This window comes from Diceros bicornis, chromosome 26 (genome assembly GCF_020826845.1).
Source record: "Diceros bicornis minor isolate mBicDic1 chromosome 26, mDicBic1.mat.cur, whole genome shotgun sequence".
Classification (NCBI taxonomy): domain Eukaryota; kingdom Metazoa; phylum Chordata; class Mammalia; order Perissodactyla; family Rhinocerotidae; genus Diceros; species Diceros bicornis.
The window spans coordinates 10,140,558-10,159,522 of record NC_080765.1 but is presented as its reverse complement, the minus strand read 5'-3'; the positions used below and the strand labels follow the sequence as shown (position 1 = coordinate 10,159,522).

The window sequence follows — 18,965 nt, the reverse complement described above, 5'->3', positions numbered from 1 at the left end:
TGCTTCCTGGGAGGAAAGGTACAGGAAAGGTTAATTTTTAAAAAATTTTTCCAGGCCTGAAAATTATCATTATTCTCCAGTCATGCTAGATAGATGGTTTTCCTGGGTAGAGAATTCTACATTTTCCCTCAGAACTGATGTTGCTTTCTGGCTTCGAGTGTTCTTCTGACTCCTGATCTTCTTGGACGTGACGTTGCCCCTGTGGGAGCACGTCCGTCTTGGGGTGTCCGCAGCAGGCTGCCCTGTCTCTGTGCTAGGCTGGGGAGGGTTTTTTTTCCATCCGTTTGGCTGGATGTGTAATGGGGCTCTTTCAATCTGAAGACTCGTTTCCTGTCATTCTAGGGAATTATCTTCTTACTTCTGTGAAAATTATCCCCTCCAAGCTCTTGTTCTGGTGTCTCACCTTTTCTCTCCTCCATCCATCTTTCTCTTGTCTGCTTCCTGGGAGATTTTCTCAAGTCTCTCCTTCCACCCTTCATTGAAGTTTTATTTCTCCTCTTTTTAAAAAATGTTAAGAGCATTTCCTTGTTCTCCGAATGTGCTTTCAGTAGCATCTTACTGTCTCAGAGACCCGCTCTCCTTCCCTCTCTGGGGAGGTGACCGTGTGCGTCGCCGTCTTGTCCCCTCCTGGGCCTGGGCTGGCTCCTTGGGGCTGTGTGAGGCGCATCCCTCAGACAACAGGGCTGCCTCGGCTGGCTGCTCAGGTTTAAGATGAGGTTCTACATTCTTCAGTACAGCTGGGGAAAAACTATGAGGTGAGCCTGTAAGTTTACTAAAATGATGTTTTGAATAAGAAATTCTGTATACTTTAATTAAAGCATTTATTTTCTAGAATAAAAAGATCCTGATTTTCAAAAGAAATTCAAAAGGCATTGATGAAAAACAGAATTACTATTTACCTCTCTGTAGTCATCAAAAGTATAGTCTTCTGCCTGAAAAGTCCCTGTCAGCTCAACTGCCATCCCATCAAGGAGCTAATTATATTTTTCAACTGAAAATTAATAATCCAATTAAAATCTCAAGAATACTGGCCAAAAAAGACTGAGGTACTGGAAAGCTGCTTGGATCATCTCTGAGGTGGAGTGTGGGACGGGGGCTCAGGGAGGGACTCAGTGCCCTCTCGGGGGGCGGGCGTGGGGGGGCATAGAAACCCTCCCCCAGCAGCCCTCCTGGGGCCCTGCTGTTCAGGGTGTAGACTTGACCTGTTGCCCCAGCGCCTCCCCCACCATCCCCTGCAGAGGCAGGGCCCCATGGTTCTCTAGATGAGACCTGGGAGTGGGGCCAGGGCGGGGAGGGGACCTGACCGTGTCTCACAGACGTCAGCCCCCCGCACCTGGGCCTTCCCACGTTCCCACTCGATTTCAGGACTGTGAAGTCCGCATTCCAGGAGGCTGGCGTGGGAGGAAGATGGCCGGAGGCTCTCCCACCTGCACAGTTTTCCTGTGGCCCCGGGGCGCTTTCAGGGTCCTGCTCACATCCCAGGGCAGAGCTGGGCCAGCCAGGGGTCTGCCGGGGGGTTGGGGACAATCTGGGAGGGTGGGGGTGCGCCGCGGAAAAGGCTCATCGCGGCTCCAGGGACAAACTTTTGTTGGCTGGCCCAGCGGTGGCTTTGGGCCTTTTGTCAGATTTGTTTTTCTCAACTTGAGTTCTTATCATCGTAGTAAGACCTGGAAACACTTTCTCCCACTAGGCTGTTCATTCTTTTACAATATTGTAAACATAGGCTGCAGTGTTGTTGCCAGGTATGTGTTGGACGGTCCCAGAAGTCATGATCTAGGCCTGGGCTGTCACGGGGCTGGCATGGGTTTGTCCTGGCGAGACAGCGGCCCAAATCCAGAGCAGCTGCTGGCAGGACGGAACAACCGTGAGCAGTCGCACTCATGACCTTCAGTCTTTCTCGCCTGAAACAGAAATGTGACTTAGGAATAGTTTTTCCGTAGAAGGGGAGGAATCGACGACTGCTGGTCTGAAGTGCACGTTCAGCTTCATTTCCCCTTTTAATCTCAAGTCAGGAAGAACGGGCATTTGTTTCATGAGACACCTGGTAGGTCGTGGCTGTTCGGCCTCTGCTGCTTTATCGGGTCCTGGAATTCAGACTCCCACACCCCTGGGCAGTGGGGGACCCCCCAAAGTGAGCGAGTCTTTGTTTCCTTGCCTGGAGCCTGGTGTCCCAGGAGGGCCCCGGCATGTCTTCATTCCGTCCCCTGGAGAGATACACATGTGTGTTTGTACTCTAAGAATTTTTCCCGGTTTTGCTAATTGTCAGGAGTTTTTCAGGGGAGTAGGATAAAACTCTGGTGTTGGACACCGAATGTCCTGGTCACTTCCCCAGGTGGGAGCCTTGCCTTAGAGCCTGTTGACTGTCCCACTGCGCCCGCCCCCCCAAGGCCTGTCTTTGTGCATTTTATAGCCCGAAGATGTTCTGCTTACATAGTGTGGAGCTCTCCTTCCCCTCAGATGGAGGTGTGATGTCAGGGCGCCCGGGTGCCAGGCACAGCCCTCCCGGCTGAGGCCTGCCTGCATGGACAGCTCATTGGGGTTTATTTAGAAGCTAGCTGCCCTGAGGCCGGGAAGGCTGTGTGTGCAAATGCACGTTCTCCTGGGACAGGCCTGCTGGGCGGGCTCTGGGGATAACAGGCAGTGACTGTCCTGTCCCTGCTGAAGCTTCACCAGCAAGGGTCTGTCAGCATGAGCCGCCCAGCACCGCAGAGTGGGCAGAGCTCCCTACCTCTCTCCCTGTTCGTGAGCCAGCTTTCCAAACCTTATTCCCATTTGAAATCATTTTAGGGGAGTGACAACCTGTTCTCTCTGGATTTTGCTTTCAGAGGCTTAGACATCAATTTTCTGCGTTCTTTTACAAAATATTGACTTGGGACGGGCAGCAGGTCCCCGGTGTCTGTGCCCAGAAGTGTCTGTCTGTCGTCTCTCCACGGTAAGGGCGCCCCTGTCAGTCCCATGCAGGTAAAGAACACGCCTGCACCTGCTTGGACTTGGATGAAGGGTTTGCAGACAAGCCCTGTTGCTGCCATGTCCGCTCACGCTGATTTCTTCCTGATCTGTCTCCGGGAGGCTGGTGGTTTCTGGGCGGTAGTTCTCGGCCTCCATGGCCCCGCGTAAGGCATGCTCTTCCGCTTCGTTTGTCTTCAAGTCCGGAAGGGGCGTTGGATGTGTTTGGGACTGGAGCAGAGTGAGCAGGGCTGCTCTCGTGCTGGCGTGGTCTGCAGCGCTGCATCGTTCGGCAGAAGGCAGCACGGAGAACCTCAGGACCAGGCCCTCGCATCGGGGCCGTGTGTCCAGTGAACCGCGCTTTGTCCGCCTGGGGCGGCGTTTGGTTCCCAAATGGGTGCATTTGAAAAGCCTGGTTTTGAGTGTGTTGGACATGTTACTGGTAAGGGCCTTGCTCTCCCCTCCCACCTGACCTTAAAAGCTTGGGTTTTGTATATTTGGTTCAAACTTAAATTCAGAAAAAGCTGCTTCTGTTACTACTTTCTACCTCTAACAAGCTCTTTGATGGTTGTTGATTAAAGTTTCTGTACTCACAGGACTTACCTGTCTCTACCGTATTTAAGGTCTAGTGGAGAAGAGAACAAGAATTCTGAGATAAGGGTCCTTAAATTCTGTTTGGCTCACACGGGTTCATTACTGAGAAGGGAGAGCGTCCATAGTTGAGTTTATCATTAATATCAGTTGCCAAGTTTCTCTCTGTCACAATGTTTTATTTTTTCGTTCGTCCCTTCTCTCTTTAGTGACTATTTCTTGGGCCCCCCCACATGCCGCAGACGGACCCCCGTCTGAGGGAGACAAGCATGTAAACCAGTGGTTGCCATGATGGGCCCATGCGAGGAGGAAGGTTCTGGGGTACATGTTTCCAGAAAGGGGCACAAAGGGGTGACATTTGAGCCTGATTTGTGGGGATTTGGGGGCATCTTGTTATTTGGACACTGAGGGGAAGGAGGTTCCAGGCAGCGGACATGAACAGAGCTGGGGAGGAAGCAAGAGTGCGTGAAGCATTTTTGGAGAACTGCGGCCTTCTGGATGGTTCTGGGTGGGGTGTTGGCGTTGGAGGCGCTCTCTTGAGGGCAGGGGCCTCCGGTCCTCCCCAACTATAGGGAGACGAGACGCAGACAGGTTGGCCTTGTCACTCGCAGGGAAAGTGGAAGGAGGGGGACCCATGATTCTACATGAGGTTGGCGACCCCCAGGCTCTGGTCAGCTCCCAGCAGGAGCTTCTTCTCTGGGTTTGTTACCCACCTTTAGTGCTTTCGTTGTTTTTCTCTGAATATTTTGTAATAGAATTAATTTTCAGAATCAAAGTTTTGATGTGGTTTGATAACCTTGTTAATGAGAGGAAACGTGCCAGCCTGTGGCCGCTGAGCCGAGCCCGAGCAGGTGGCGGTGCGGGCAGGGCAGAGACCCTGCAGGCTGGGCCCGCAGTGCATGCTGAGGACCAGGTTGAAATGGGAGTGGCCTCGAAGAAGGAGCCGTAGATGTTTCCAGCCCACGTATTTGGTTGCAATTTCAATCTTGGATTGTGACTGCGGCCTAGGAGAGACCAGTGCACATGAGCCATGCGGTTGAAGGTCCGTGGCCAGGAGGACCCTGGCAGGGGCCGTGTGCCAGTTTACATCCAGCAGGTACCCAGGCCTTCTCTGGATTCGTGGTTTCCCCGCCCTGTCCTCAGGGCGCCATCGTGTGGATGAGTGAGCACTAGACAGCAGCTGCATCACGGTCAGCCCGCCCTGCCCTGGAGGCCGAGGGTGTGCACTGCGCCACGATGGGATGCGACCTGCCCAGCAGGGCCCAGACCTGCCTCCAGGGCCCGAGCTCCCCACTGCGAGCAGAGCTTGCCCTGTCCCAGTCTTGGTTGTGGACACTGTAACTGTTCTCTGGCTGCACTTGGCGCATCTTTTATAAAGGGTTGGTGCAGCGTCATGGTGATGTAGAAAAGGGAAAGTGTCGTGAATTGCTCTGTCCCCCTGTGTCATGCAGGTAGGTCCTGAAGTCCTGTTTGCGCCACAAAGTCCTCCTCTCCAGTAGCACGAACTGAGGATGTGTCCTTTCTCTCCGCAGTGTTCCCAACTCCTGCCCGGCCAGTCCACGCGGAGCCGGCTCCTCTGGCTACCGCTTTGTCCAGAACGTGACCTCAGACCTGCAGCTGGCAGCAGAGTTCGCTGCGAAGGCCGCCTCGGAGCAGCAGGCAGACACGTCTGGAGGGGACAGCCCCAAGGTCTCAGTCCTCACAGTGCAGTGGGCCATGTGGGGACCGGGCGTGGGGCAGAGCAGGGGCTCCGGGAGACGCAGCGGGCTGGCAGTGCCGGCGTGGAGATGAGCTGCACCTGGCACGGAGCGCTGCCTGGGCGCCTTCCCGCCCAGATAGGACATTCGCTCATTCGCTGACCTGACGGCGCAGTGTCCCTCCCCCTCTGTGCCTCCTTATCATTTGCTCCTCACTCCATCTGCTGGTGACAGAACAGTTTAGAGAGTTTTAATTATAGTCTTTGAGAAGAATGACAGGTTTTTTCCTTGAACTTTGTGTCTTAGTTCATTCTCATCTAACTGTTTTTAAATCAGTTTGTAGGGGAGGTGAGAAATTTCAGAATTAAATTACGGTGAAAAGCTAGTTTCTCCTTCCCACGAGGCAGAAATGGCCGTTCCTAGTGTCATGCAGGCACACGGCAGTCATGGGGGCCAATTTAAGTAGACACCTTTAATCTGTTGTCCTTGTTGGAGGGGTTCCCCATCAGGAGGTGACCTGTGGTGGACTGGACTCGAGCTGATGCTGTGCTGTCGGTCTCTCCTCAGGATGAGTCGAAGCCGCCATACTCCTATGCGCAGCTGATCGTGCAGGCCATCTCCTCGGCGCAGGATCGGCAGCTGACGCTCAGCGGGATCTATGCGCACATCACCAAGCATTACCCTTACTACCGGACGGCCGACAAGGGCTGGCAGGTGAGGCCGAGCCCTGGAGATCCACCTCCGAGTCAGCCTCTGAGGGCAGGAAATGCAACAGGCGCGTCTCTGTCTTTAAGATAAACAGATAGGGGCACAGGGATGTTTGCATTGAGCACCTACGGGATCTCTAAAAAGAGCTACAGTCCCCCTCCCCCATGTCCAGAAATGTGAAGGTGGTTACGTTTGTAAGCTCCCTGTGTGTTATAGTTCCATGCTGACTTGGAAACACACGGTATGCGTTATTTACAGGGGGGTCCGCATGGATGAACTGTGTGTCTCGTCTTTGTCTAGGATCGTGAGACCCTGGTCTGCATCAGGCTTCACTAACACCTGCTGTGCCCATTTATGTTTTCCCCGTAGTTACTGTTCCCGTGTACTAGCTGATTCAGTACGGGTGTTGAACTCAGCGTACCCCTAGACTGTGCTGAGCTCTGAAGAACGACCACTCTGCCTTTGCATTTCCCCAGTAAATCATAGTTATCTTGCCACCCATGGAGAGCCTTCAGTGCCATGAGCAGCCTGCCTTGTCACCTTTAGTCTCGCGTCTGTCGCGTTCAGATTTGGGGCGGGTTGGGGTTTGTTTTCTAATTTGCTAATAATTGGTAACTCTCTTTGCTTGTCTGCAGAATTCTATCCGACACAACCTCTCTCTGAACCGTTACTTTATTAAAGTCCCTCGTTCCCAGGAGGAGCCTGGGAAGGGGTCTTTCTGGAGAATAGACCCGGCCTCAGAAGCCAAGCTTGTGGAACAGGCATTCCGGAAACGGAGGCAGAGGGGCGTCTCCTGCTTCCGCACCCCCTTTGGGCCTCTGTCATCCAGGTGAGCCCCTGCTCTGCTCCTCGGCCAGAGGCCCAGCTCCCCAGACGCCCATGTTCACAGTAGTATCTTGCGCACTTAAAACTCGTCACCTTTTTTTTAGAGAGAGAATATCTCAGGACCATGAACTTTGTAAGAGTGCAGTTAGTAAGTGGGCTGCCGACGGCTCCTCTAAGGTGTCAGTTCCTAGAAGCTGACGTGTGTGTAGCAGTGGGAATGGAATCCAAAACCAGGGAGGAGTAGAAATGGGTTACGTTTGCAGTGATTCTCTTGGAAGCGTGCTCTCTGTTGGAGGGTGTGGGGGACCCCATAAACAGCCGCCCTCTTCCCTGATGGAGTGCGGTGTCTTAGAAGGGACAGGCGGAGGGTGGGACTGGCAGAGCTCAAATAGACTTTGTCATGAGGAAAGCTGATGTCGGGGTGTGGCCTCTGTCTGCCTCCGAGCAGGGCTGGGCAGCCTCTGCATCCCCAGCAGCACTACCTGTCCACTGGTCAAGGCCGCTCCTGCACCAGTCGCTCGTGGCCAGCGGTCCAGTGGAGACTGGACAGGCCCAGCAGTCTTGCTGAGGTCACCGATCCCAGGGAATGGCGTGCAGGAAGAGATGGAAAGAGGCTCTCAGAAATTCTTCTACTTGGAAGGAAACATTAGCACCTGAAGCATTCCATTTCAAAATTGTATTTCAAACATGATTATGTGAAAGACTGCTTAAATGTTTGGAAATTAACTTCTGGAACAGGGTCTGTGGTTTGATTCTCAGCTGTCTAATCAAAGTAGAAACTGGAATAGAGGTGAATAGATCGTATCAGGAAGATAGGAATTCAAAAAGTGTTTTTGTTTTTGTTTTGTGTGAGGAGATTAGCGCTGTGTTAACATCTGCCAATCCTCCTCTTTTTTTGCTGAGGAAGACTGGCCCTGGGCTAACATCCGTGCCCATCTTCCTCCACTTTATATGGGACGCCACCACAGCATGGCTTGCCAAGCAGTGCGTCGGTGCGTGCCCGGGATCCGAACCAGCAAACCCCGGGCTGCCACAGTGGAGCGCACACACCTAACCGCTTGCGCCACCGGGCCGGCCCCCCAAAAAGTCTTTTAACATCATTTGAAATATTTCAGCTGAGCTCAGATTTTCTAAAACACCGCATTGCTTAAATAGGAATGTGGAGAGAAATTTTATTAAACTATTAGTTTGCTAGGGCTGCAGTAACAAAGTACCACAAATTTGGCAGCTTCAACAACAGGTATTTCTTTCTCACGGTTCTGGAACCAGAAGTCTGAGTTCAAGGTGGCAGCAGGGTTCCTTATGAGGCCGTGAGGGAGAATCTGCTCCAGGCCTCTCTCCTAGCTGCTGGGGGCTTGTGGGGAATCTTTGGGGTTCTGTGGCTTGTAGAAGCATCATCTGACCTCTGCCTTCCTCTTCACATGGCGTTTTCCCTGTGCATGCTCTTTGTCCAAGTTTCCCCTTTTTATGAGGACGCCAGTCGCTGAATTAGGGCCCACCGTACTGACTTCATTTAACTTCACCTCTGTAATGACCTTGTCTCCAAAGGAGGTCCCCTTCTGAAGCACTGGAGGTTAGGACCCCAACATGCCTTCTTGGGGACACAGTTCAACGCATACCAGTGACCAACACCATGTTTCACTCGTAGACCAGCCCATCAGCAGCTGGGGGATAGTTACTGGGGCTTTCTTTGTGTGCCCAGCACTGCCCAGCAAACCAAGCATGAGGAGTGTCTGTAAAGGAGCATAAGTGGGCCTGTCATCAAGGTCACCTTGCAGTTGGGGACTCGGATCTTATGCTTCGTAGGATTTGCACAGGGGAATCAGGGGAAGGAAACCCTCAGGCCAAGAGGATGTGTCGCAGAAGCTTTGGTGTGGGCTGTGTCTTAGGGAGCAGCAGGGGACTAAGTGGTCTCCAGAGTCTGAATTTATTTGGAGCAAGACAATAGGTGTGTGTGTTGGGAGTGGGAGGCGGGTGGACACAGGACTAGTTTCGTAGAGTAAAGTCAGATTAGAGAGGACCTGAGAGGAGTTGGAGCTCTTGTGGGAAGAATTAGGGCTGTCACAGAGTCCCGGACTGGGGACTGACCTGGTCACTACCAGTTTGAGCGTTGGAATAAGCAAACAAGGACTCTAGGCCTGGGTGGAGGCAGACGAGTGAGCCGAGAAGTAAGAGAAGCAGTAGGCGAGACTAGAGGGGCCAGGAGGGCAGAGAGAGCCAGGTCTCTGCCCATGGAAACCGGGGAATCTGCAGCCCCCTATGTCCAGCGGAGGGAGACAGCATCCTATTCACGAGTGTGCTTATAGTGCTGATTGTAGAGCAAAACGAAGACTTGTTCCTCCCCCAACTGCATCTGAGCAGCCCCAGCTCCCTGCCTCTCTTGGTTTGTGTTGACCTTGTGTGTGTGTTCAGCGGCGCAGGGGGACTGTGTCCTCGTGTCACTCGTGTGTCTTTGACAGTCCCCTGAGAGCTGATTATGTTTGCGAGACTGTGAGTCTCGATGCTTCGCGGCTGTGCCAGGCACACGCCCGCTGGCAGGAGCTGGGCAAGGATGCTCTGTTTTAGACCCCAGGCACGTGGGAACGGAAGCAGCAGGGTTCCATAGATTATTATTCATGCAAGATAAACACCTGTGCTCCCAAAGCTCTCTGAGTTGTAGATTTATCCTGGTGGGAAATTTTTGCTCGCCCCACAAAAGCTTGTTTTAACACAGGACACTGAGCCACTTTCCTGGGAGAGCGGCTAGTCCCTTCAGGAGCTAAATGTTCTCGAGTATGGCTTTTGCTGGGCAGCCACAGGTAGCGCAGTCTTCTCCTGTTTACGGGGGCTCTGTCTGCTGGGGTGATGTGACGTGTGTCGGGTGGCAGGTCGTCACTGCAGGATGTTAGTGTTGGAAATCCCTCCTGATCACAGAGAGAAACATCGGGAGAAGTCGAGCAAAGGCAGCATGCAGGATGTGGGTGTTAGGATGTTCGATGGTTTCTTAAACGCCCTTTTCATTTCCTGGCCTGTTTACTCACTACCACGTGCTTTCTCTCTTTTTTAGGAGCGCTCCAGCCTCACCCACTCACCCTGGGCTAATGTCCCCTCGTTCTAGTGGCCTGCAGACTCCAGAGTGCCTGTCTCGGGAGGGCTCCCCCATTCCACACGACAATGACTTTGGGTCAAAGTTAGCGTCTGTCCCAGAGTATCGGTATTCCCAGAGTGCACCCGGTAAGAAGGGTTCTGTCCTTTGACGTGAGGTGGCCGACTCAGACTCGGGCCCTGGAAGGGAGCGGGCAGAGTCCTCAGTGGCTGCGCTCCTTCTCTGCAGGCTCTCCCGTCAGTGCCCAGCCAGTGATCATGGCCGTGCCTCCCCGACCTCCCAGTTTAGTGGCCAAGCCCGTCGCCTATATGCCAGCTTCCATAGTGACGGCCCAGCAGCCCTCTGGCCACGCGATCCACGTCGTGCAGCAGGCCCCCCCAGTCACCATGCTCAGGGTGGTCACCACGTCTGCCAGCTCCGCCAACGGATACATCCTTGCCAGCCAGGCCTCGGCCGGGGGTGCCCACGAAGCAGCGGGCACAGCAGTGTTGGACCTGGGCAGCGAGGCGAGAGGTAAGGTAGCCATGTGGTTGCTTGGCTGGTTCTATACGGCCGTCATTGGTCTCCAGAAAGTAGAGCCGTCAGCCTGGGCCACAGGGGCTGCAGAGGCCGAGTGTTAGGGACACAGGCTATCTCTGGGGGCCGATGGCTCTCAGGCTGCCGCCTCCCCTTCCTGCTGTTTGTTTTTTGGGGAGTATGTCCTTGTAATCAGCACTAGTTACCCTCTGAAGTGCGTTCCTCCTTGTATAATAGCACCTCCCAGGGCACAGAGCCCCTGAGGTCACAGGGAATTAGGTTGGGGGGCCTGCCTAAAATCGGAATTCAGAGGATGATTCCTCTGGAGCCCCCAGTGAGGAGTCCTTAGGAACCATTTAAAGTAAAAAATAGTTGCAAATTCCTAAATTAGAAATCTGGATCCCAGGGAATTAATGGGGTAAATACTGAAAATGCAACCAGAACTGTAAAAGAGCCTGTGAAAGCGGGAATGCTTTTGAATTCAGCAGCATCTCCTGCGTCTTGTTGACTGCTATTGGCTAATCTCAGCAGTAATGCCTCCTTTCAACACCTTCATAATGACATGCATTTCGTTGCAAGAAGACTAAGTTGTGGTCCCAAATGCTCATTTCCTTCCAGATCATACATTTTCTTCCTCAGAGTAAATGTGGGTTGGTTAAAGTTCAAGGTATTTACATTTTTTTCTAAAACCCTATTAATCATTTTTCTCTTGTTTCAAAATGTATTTCGTCAGTGGGATTTTTCTTTTGAGAACGAGTGTTTTTCCCCGGTGTCAATGCTTAAGAAGCACAATCCACTTTTCCCTCTATTGGACTTAGTGCCGAGGCGTGAGTGAACATGGATGGCGGCGTAGGCGAGGTGGGGTCCTCACACGCTTTCTTCCTGTAGGCTTGGAAGAGAAACCCACCATTGCGTTTGCCACCATCCCCGCTGCCAGCCGAGTGATCCAGACGGTGGCCAGCCAGATGGCCCCAGGGGTCCCCGGACACACGGTCACCATCCTGCAGCCAGCCACACCAGTGACCATCGGGCAGCACCATCTCCCGGTCCGGGCCGTCACTCAGAATGGCAAGCATGCCGTCCCCACTAATAGCTTAGCCGGCAGCACTTACGGTGAGGCCCTGCCTGACCTCAGCCCCGGGGTTTGGTCCGTAGGTAGTCGGTAACCGGTTTTCCGGTTAATCAGTGGGTCAGTCAATTTGTTGTGTGCCTGCTGTGCGCCAGGCACTGTGGTGATGCTGAGAAGAAAGCAAAATCCCCAGTCCCAGGGCTGACACCGCAGGGTCAGACAAGAGATCAAAGGGGAAGACAAAGGGGTTTCAGGTGCCCCAGGAGGGAGTAGGGCACAGATTAAAGCAGGGGAGGAGGTGGGGCTCAGTTACCAGTTGGTGGTTCAGGGCGGACAGCGTTTGTTAATGACCCGCCAGAGGTGAGGGTGGAGCCATCAGGGGTCTAGAGGGATCCACACAGAAGCAACAGCGAGAGGAGACCAGGGATGGAGGCCCCGTGGGTGGAGAGCAGGCCAGGGTCAGGGAGGGGGTTGTGCACGGGGTCGCAGCCACTGGAGGAAAGGCTGGCCGAGGTGGGAGCTGGCGAGGGCCCAGAGCCCAGGGCTGCTGGGTAGCTGTGCGCAGCAGCTCCAGGTGTGCTGGGAGCTGGGTTCCTGTGTGATGGACTTAGCCCTGTGGAGCGATTTGGCATGTATTCAGAACAGGTCAATGCTGGTCCTAAGCGGTTCCCCAGCATAATCTCTTTGTCCTCCTCTCCTAGCCCTCACGAGCCCCCTGCAGCTCCTTGCGGCCCAGGCTAGCTCGTCCACTCCAGTAGTGGTCACCCGGGTGTGCGAGGTGGGGCCCGAGGAGCCGGCAGTAGCAGTGGCCACCACCACCGCCACCCCAACCAGCACAGCCACCGCTGCCACCTCTGCCTCTTCAGCTGGGGAGCCTGAGGTCAAAAGGTCCCGAGTGGAGGAACCCGTCGGGACTGTGACCGCACAGGCCGGGGTGATCACAGCTGCCGGCCCGCAGGGGCCCGGAACCGGGGAGTGAAGTCGCCTGCATGTTGGAGGAGTGCGACACTCGCCCAAAGGGATTCTGGAGCTGAGCCGTGACAGCTGCCATCGCTGCCGCTCGGGGACCGTGATGGGAAAGCTCCACTGGCTGAAGCACGGTGCCAAACGGACAGGACAGCCTCCATCTGCCTGCACCTGACATGCTGATCCTCCTTGTCATTTTATCTCCTGCCCCTGCTATGGTTTAACTCAAAACACATAAACAAGTTCAGACCGCTGATTGTATGATTCTGGGAGTTCTTTGTTTTTATCTCATTCGCTCTCAGCACCGCCCTTCTCCAGGCCTTTGTCCAGGGCGTGGGGAGAAGGGTGGCTTGGCGTCCCAAGGAATGTATCCCCAGCAGACCGGCCACGAGCAGGAGCCAAGCTTCCGGCGCAGCCTTCGCCCCAGGAGGACTGGACAGAAATGCAGCCTCACACAGACAGGCCTTCCGAGGGAGAGGACGGGGTGGGGGTACGTCCCTGTTTGTGATGGGTTGGGAACGGGCAAGAGAAAGGCAGGAACTGCCCGACTTCAGACTGTTCTATGGTGTCTTCTTTCCACAGGTGACACAGAAAGTATCGGCATTAATGGGAGGGGTCTGGTTTGGCTTTGGACCCTGGGTATTTCTTGTTTCGTTGAAATGTGGAATTCAGGCTTAATCATAATCTCAGACAAACACAGAAAGGATCATCTGTTTTTGAAGTTTTCATCTGTAGACGATTTAACAACTGTAGGAGTCTGGGGTTCTGGCTGGCATTAATCCCCTGGGAGAGTAAATCTGCTGCCTTGTCTGTTAACTTCAAGAAAGATGGACGGCTTCCTGGATTGGTCCTTGAGGCAGAAGTTGTTTGGATGAAAGAGCAGCCGAGAGCCTGCAGCGCTGGCCGTGCTTGGACCTTGTGGCCTTGGGAAATCGGTGCAGCTGGGGCTCAAGGCGGAAGGAGGTTGCCGACCCGACAGGAGGCTGTTCACAGACGTGTGCTCTGTGTTCTCCGTGGTTCTGGTGTTCCGGTGCTGGCGGACACCACGGGAAAGGCAGTGCTGAGTGCAAGCCACTCACACTGCCTTTCTCACCACTTTTTCTTTACCACCCCAAAACTTACCTACTGTTGTAGTTGGAACCATCTCTTCTGCCGGCAGCCCTGGAGCCTCCAGGCCCGTCAGCAGCAGCTGGGAGTGGGCTGTGCCTCCCCCAAGCCCAGCTCTTGCTGACTCGGTGGGTCTGGCCTGCAACGTGGTGAGAGCCAAGGGCGGCCCGCTCCAGGCGAGTGGCACCAGCCTCCCTGAGAAGGGACCCCTGCACTTGCCCTGTGCTCTTGGAGCTGTCACCAGAGCAGGAGGTGAGCCTGTCTGATTTATAGCCCAGTTTGGGGGTCAAGTCCTTCAGCTTCTCTTGGAGAACATTCTCAGGAAATGTGAAAAGTGACTTTAAACTTCACTAGACACCCCGGCATTGGTTCATCAGGTGGTGGACACAACTAGAAACAACGACAGACTCTGCACAGAGCTCCGGAAGTCCCAGGGAAAATGGTTTTCTTCTCAGAAATAGCCTGTCATCGGCATTAGTCTCTTAGCAGCAGAGCTGCTTGCTCTTCCCTGAGCCCAGCTGGCAGTGCTGCCGAGCGATCCACAGCTTCCGGAAAGCCCCCAAGAGGAAGAGCCGACGGTCTCACAGCCTAGGACCTGGCTGCACAGGAAGTGGCTCAGAAGGAGGGGGAACCTTGGAACAGGATTTCGAGGCAGTGCAGGTAAGACTGGCTCATGTGCTGAGCGTGACCCGGCTGCAGCTGGAGGTGTGGATGTGACGAGCTCTGTCTTGTTGCCATGGTTGTGCCCATACGCCACCACCATCGTCAGTCACTGGGCCCCCACCGCTGCCGGCTCGCCTCCTTCGGCCCGGACCAGGGAAATACGTGTTCTGGTGTTCTTCAAGCTCCAAACCAGTTGTTTCTATGGCACTAAACCTTACACGGGAAATAAGCTCTTTTGTGAAGTGCATGCCTGTTGCTCTCGGTGAGGTTGCAGAGAGGGGAGAGGATGAAGACGCGGGGTGTGCTGTCCTGCAGTGCAGTTACCCCGTCCGTTCCACATTGACATTTTCTGTTACCTTACGGAAACTGTCTCTTCCCGAGCGTCCAGTGTGTGTGGGCAGGAGTGAGAGAATGAGTGAGCTGGGCTGAGGTAGGCGCCATGTGCACCGACAGCCTCGGGGTCCCCTGTTGCTTCTTTCCCTCCCTCCATTGTCATTCATTCCTGGGGCTGCACTTCAAGGGGGGATTCGTGTGCTCGGGGACCATCCTGACTGCCACAGGTTTGCCTCCTTGGGAGGCAGCGTCGTCTGCAGGGAACAAGCACAGGACAGTTGGCCACGGAATAGTGTCGGTCTTTGCCTCCCTTTGCTCGATGTGATCGGTCTGGCTCTGACCCTTTGCTTTTCTGACTTCTGAGATGTTTTGATTTCTGTCCCTCTTCAGTGATGTCCCTGTACAGTGATGATCCCACTGTACAGGCAGTGGTTCAGGGAGAAGGGAATAAAGAGAGGTGGGTAGATGGAACCAAGAGGACAAAGTGTTGATGGGTGGCATTCTGCCACGTGGAGAGCCTGCTGCTTTTTAGCTCCTGCTGGGACTAAGAAGAAGGGACCCCGTGGGGTCAGCTCCGACTCAGCTCGGGGCAGGGAGAGGAGGGCTCGGCCTTGGGGGAACTGCCACTCTGAGTTCACAAACAGCTTCTGAATGAGTTTTTGGTCATCTGACCATATGCCTGGCTTGTGCCAGAACTTGTCTGGGAATGGTAGCCAAAGGCCCAGGAATATCAGTGCCCAAAAGAGATGCACATCACAGCCAGAAAGGTTGCCTGCTAGCATCAGAGCCAGCCAAGTGGTGGTCTCCCTCTGAACTCATCTGTGGAAGCGAGAGCGCCAGGCCGGAAGTGACCAGTGAACCGCGGCCCTTAGCATCTGGTGGCCTGTGACCCGCCACAGCATCGACTGTAGAGGGTGGGCTGACTCCAGCCAAGGTTGGGAGAAGCAAAACTACCGCAATCTGGCACTATGCCAGGGTCACTGCAGCCTCAGAGGTCCGAGAACCTTCTGTTTGATCACCAGTAGCTCCAGTCTGCGTGAAGAGGTCAGCCAGGCAGAGGTGTGCTGGCATTGGGCAGGGCCTGCCGCCGTTCTGACGCAGGGCGCCCGGCCCCTATAGTTCCAGCCGCTCCCTCTCCGTCCAGGTACCTGGTGTCCACTTCTCTGCCTCCTGCTTGACCGGTCATCACATTTACGAGCACCACATGCAGAGAAACCTACTCTCTGCGTAGAAAGGAAGTCATAGAAATAACTATTGTTAAATAGTTGAGCATTTCCCACCAAGACAGTTGAGTACAATGCTGCAAGTGAGAAGGGTTGTACCCAAGAGCTCACCAGCTGCTGGGACTTGACGTGGCTCAGTGGCACTTTCTCCTGTGCCGACGTCAGACCTCGGCCGGTGTCACACAGAACCGCAAGCAGAGCCATGCAGGAGACAGAGCCCCCGGGAGGCGTGGGTCCTGGAGCCCCGTCATTAGCTGCCTGCATCTCTCTCCACGCTGAAGCTCTCCCAGGTACCGTCGGCCTCTGCTGAGGGCAGCGAGTCTGTACTGCGGCGCCTCTGAGGGGCTCAAATGGACCTTTTTAAATCCTTAAAGATTACACAACTTGAATACCTTCGTGAAGGGAGATGTGTGCCAGACCGGTCCTGGTCCTGAGACGTGGTCTTCTGACCTGCTCCACTAACACTCTGGGTCAGGCAGGATCCAACGGCCGGTCCCCTGTGCAGAGAGGCGCCAGGCCAGTGCCGGGAGGAGCATGGCCTTCGGGCAGGCACGCGCTCAGGCCACAGCCCATCATTTTCTTCTCGAGTCTGGTTTGTTCATGTTTGGGTTTGCTGTTTTTCTTTTTTCTCCATTTAAGAACCAAGCCAAATGAAAAAGGTCAAAATGGATTTCTGAGTTGCTAAAATGAGTATCCCGTGATTCTTGAGGGAATGGGTTGGGGGAGCTTTACCACGGCCAGAGGGCGGAGGCCTCCCCTGCCACCCCGGCTGCCTGGGCCCCAAGGATTCAGCCGAGCCCCCTGGTCCCTTTCTCTACTTGCTGGTCCTAGTGAGAGACTGGTTTGAGATCACAGGCATCGTTCAGCGAATGCTCTTACATCCTCTGAACAAGGATCTCCCCGGACCCCCAGAGTGAGCGGTCAGTCTCCAGAGCACCCGTTGTGAGCTCCCTTTCTGTAGACAGACAGCCCTGCATTGCGAGTCAGAGAGCTCTGGCGAGGAGAAGCTTCTCTTTGGCTTTGGAGTCAGTTTCTTACTTTATAGAGACAAACAACAGACCTCATGTGGAAAAACAAAAACCGAGTTGAATGTCAGACAGTGTTAGAGGAGAGGAGAGGGTTCTTCCCAGAACTCTCAGAGAAGAAATAAGCAGCTGGTGCAGGCGAAGGAGCTGTTTTTCTCCAAAAGCCTCAAAGTCTGCTTTGCTCTTGAGTGACTTCGTCTGGGATGAGGGACTGTCGCCATCTCAGGGTTCACACCTAGGTTCAGCCCCACACCTCCTCACCCTCCGAGAGACCAGCTCCCCTGAACACGGGCTGCAGGATAGCCACTGCACGTACGCTGCCTCCTGTCTCAATGCTGAATAAATAGTGCACTACTTATTCTAGAGTAAGTTACCAAAAAATGAGTGTGAGACTTGGCAAGTTAAAAGAGCCAGAGTGGCTCAATCAAAGCTCCATCCACCTCGTGGCCGCACAGCTGCACCAAGTCAGCGTGGGGGCAACCGCTGGAGACCCTCTGGCCACTGCACTCCTAGTTTTGGTTACAATGAAAGTATGTTTCCCCACAGCCGCTCACAAGCCTCCCTTTAATACCTCTGCCTAGAGGCAATATTATTTAATAAGAATGATTTAAATTATTCAAATGTGCTGCTATGAAGATAGGCTTGACCTTCGGATGGGACCATGATACGGATGGTGGCTCTGAGGTGAGGGCAGAACATCGCCACAGCAGTGGTCTCTTGCCCAGTTTCTGTCTATTGTTTTCACACTATTTTCCTGTATTTTATAAATTCTTTTCATTTTATAAGTTCCTTTCTCGAGGCCTTGTACTCCACGTTAGGGTTTGTAGATGCTCAGGACACGGTTCCCTCCATCTGCGCTCTTACTTTGTTCTGGCTGGGGGCTGGGACAGGACATCTGCTCCTTGTGTTTTCTTTTAATACCAGAAGCTGCTACCTTCGCTGTCCGCGGGAGAGTCTGGAATTGGTGCTCTGCAGGATGTTTCATTGGCACCGTGGCCCCTGCAGGGTGGTGAGCTGGGCCCCGTGCCCTGAGCTGCGGCGTCTCCCTTGGCCTGTGGTTGAAGTCTGCCCTCGGCCGGTGCTGGCGAGTCTGCCTGAGTTCAGTTGGTGTGAGGGCTCCTCCTGGAGCACAGCTGTCTTGTTGGGAACTGCTGCTTCCTCTCTCCTCCCTGTTGCCCAGCCCCGGAAATTATAGCTGCTTTGAAGAGTGGGATTTTGGGATACAACCATGAGCATTTCCTCTGAACTGAAATTAAAAATAGGTCCATTTCACTGACTGTGTTTAGGGAAAATCATCTTACTCTTCTGTTAGAAAGAAAGGAAGAGAGGTCACTTGCCGAGCTGTCTCTAACCTTCAGCCGTCCGCAGGTCTGCGTGGGATTGTCTCTGCCAAAAGGTCTTTCTGGCCCCGTCTCAGGCCCCCTTTCCCAGGCTCGGGCTGCACCTCAGCTCTGCTGCTGGAGGGACGTTCCCTGACCTGCCTTCAGAGCCATGTCCTGGAAGAAGGTCACCATGGAGGGGCCAGATGCCAGGCCAGCTGGGCCGGGTCCCAGGATGACCAGAGGTGCTGCCTGGCGTGAGGCTGCACTGGCTTCCCCGGGAGCACCAGGCCTCTAAGCAGAGGGGAGAGGTTAGCGTCCGTTTCTCTGTGTGACGAACCTCACTGTGCCTCCATCACATCGAAGTAATGTCTGCACCTGCTGCTTGCGAGAGGGCAAACCTCTGTTTGGAAACTACCCTGGCTTCTGCCCTGAGAGGCAGACGTTGTCCCTGGTGACGGAGGCGCTCCTGCAGCTTAATCCTCATCAGGAGAGGGGCTGAGCAGTACTCTGACGCCCCGCCTGCCACCAGGGACCAGCGTTTGCACTGCATTTTCACGCAGGACTGAAATGAAAACTCTTCTTTGAAGCAATGAGCCTTGGGGGTCCTTATTTCCTTTTTACTTATCCTAATGGCTGGTCGGCATTCTAGAAAGGAGTTAAGGGAGCAGTCACTTTACTTCCATGCATCTTTGTTTCTCTCCAGGGAGATACACCACTCAAAGGGTTTCCATCATTCTTTGCACCTGCTGGTCATTCTGGTAGCAATTGGCACAATGTCGTGAGAAGAAAAATTCGGGGGGCCAGTGAGAGGCAGCAAAAAAACCACTTCTTGACTATGGTTGACCAGCTGAGTGCTGGCTGCACAGGCCCGAGGGCCTGGACATCTTCA

General features: G+C 54.1%; 1 protein-coding gene across 1 annotated transcript in view; it reads left to right on the top strand.

The window, feature by feature from the left end:
• The window catches only part of FOXK1 (forkhead box K1), a 69,499-nt gene extending 51,216 nt beyond the window's left edge, over positions 1-18,283 (top strand). The window contains 7 exon segments of the mRNA XM_058569380.1: positions 5,070-5,226; positions 5,802-5,948; positions 6,578-6,771; positions 9,814-9,980; positions 10,081-10,365; positions 11,257-11,481; positions 12,139-18,283. Of these exon segments, the coding sequence (XP_058425363.1) occupies positions 5,070-5,226; positions 5,802-5,948; positions 6,578-6,771; positions 9,814-9,980; positions 10,081-10,365; positions 11,257-11,481; positions 12,139-12,416 (1,453 nt within the window). The 3' untranslated portion in view covers positions 12,417-18,283.
• The last annotated feature ends 682 nt before the right edge of the window (positions 18,284-18,965 follow it).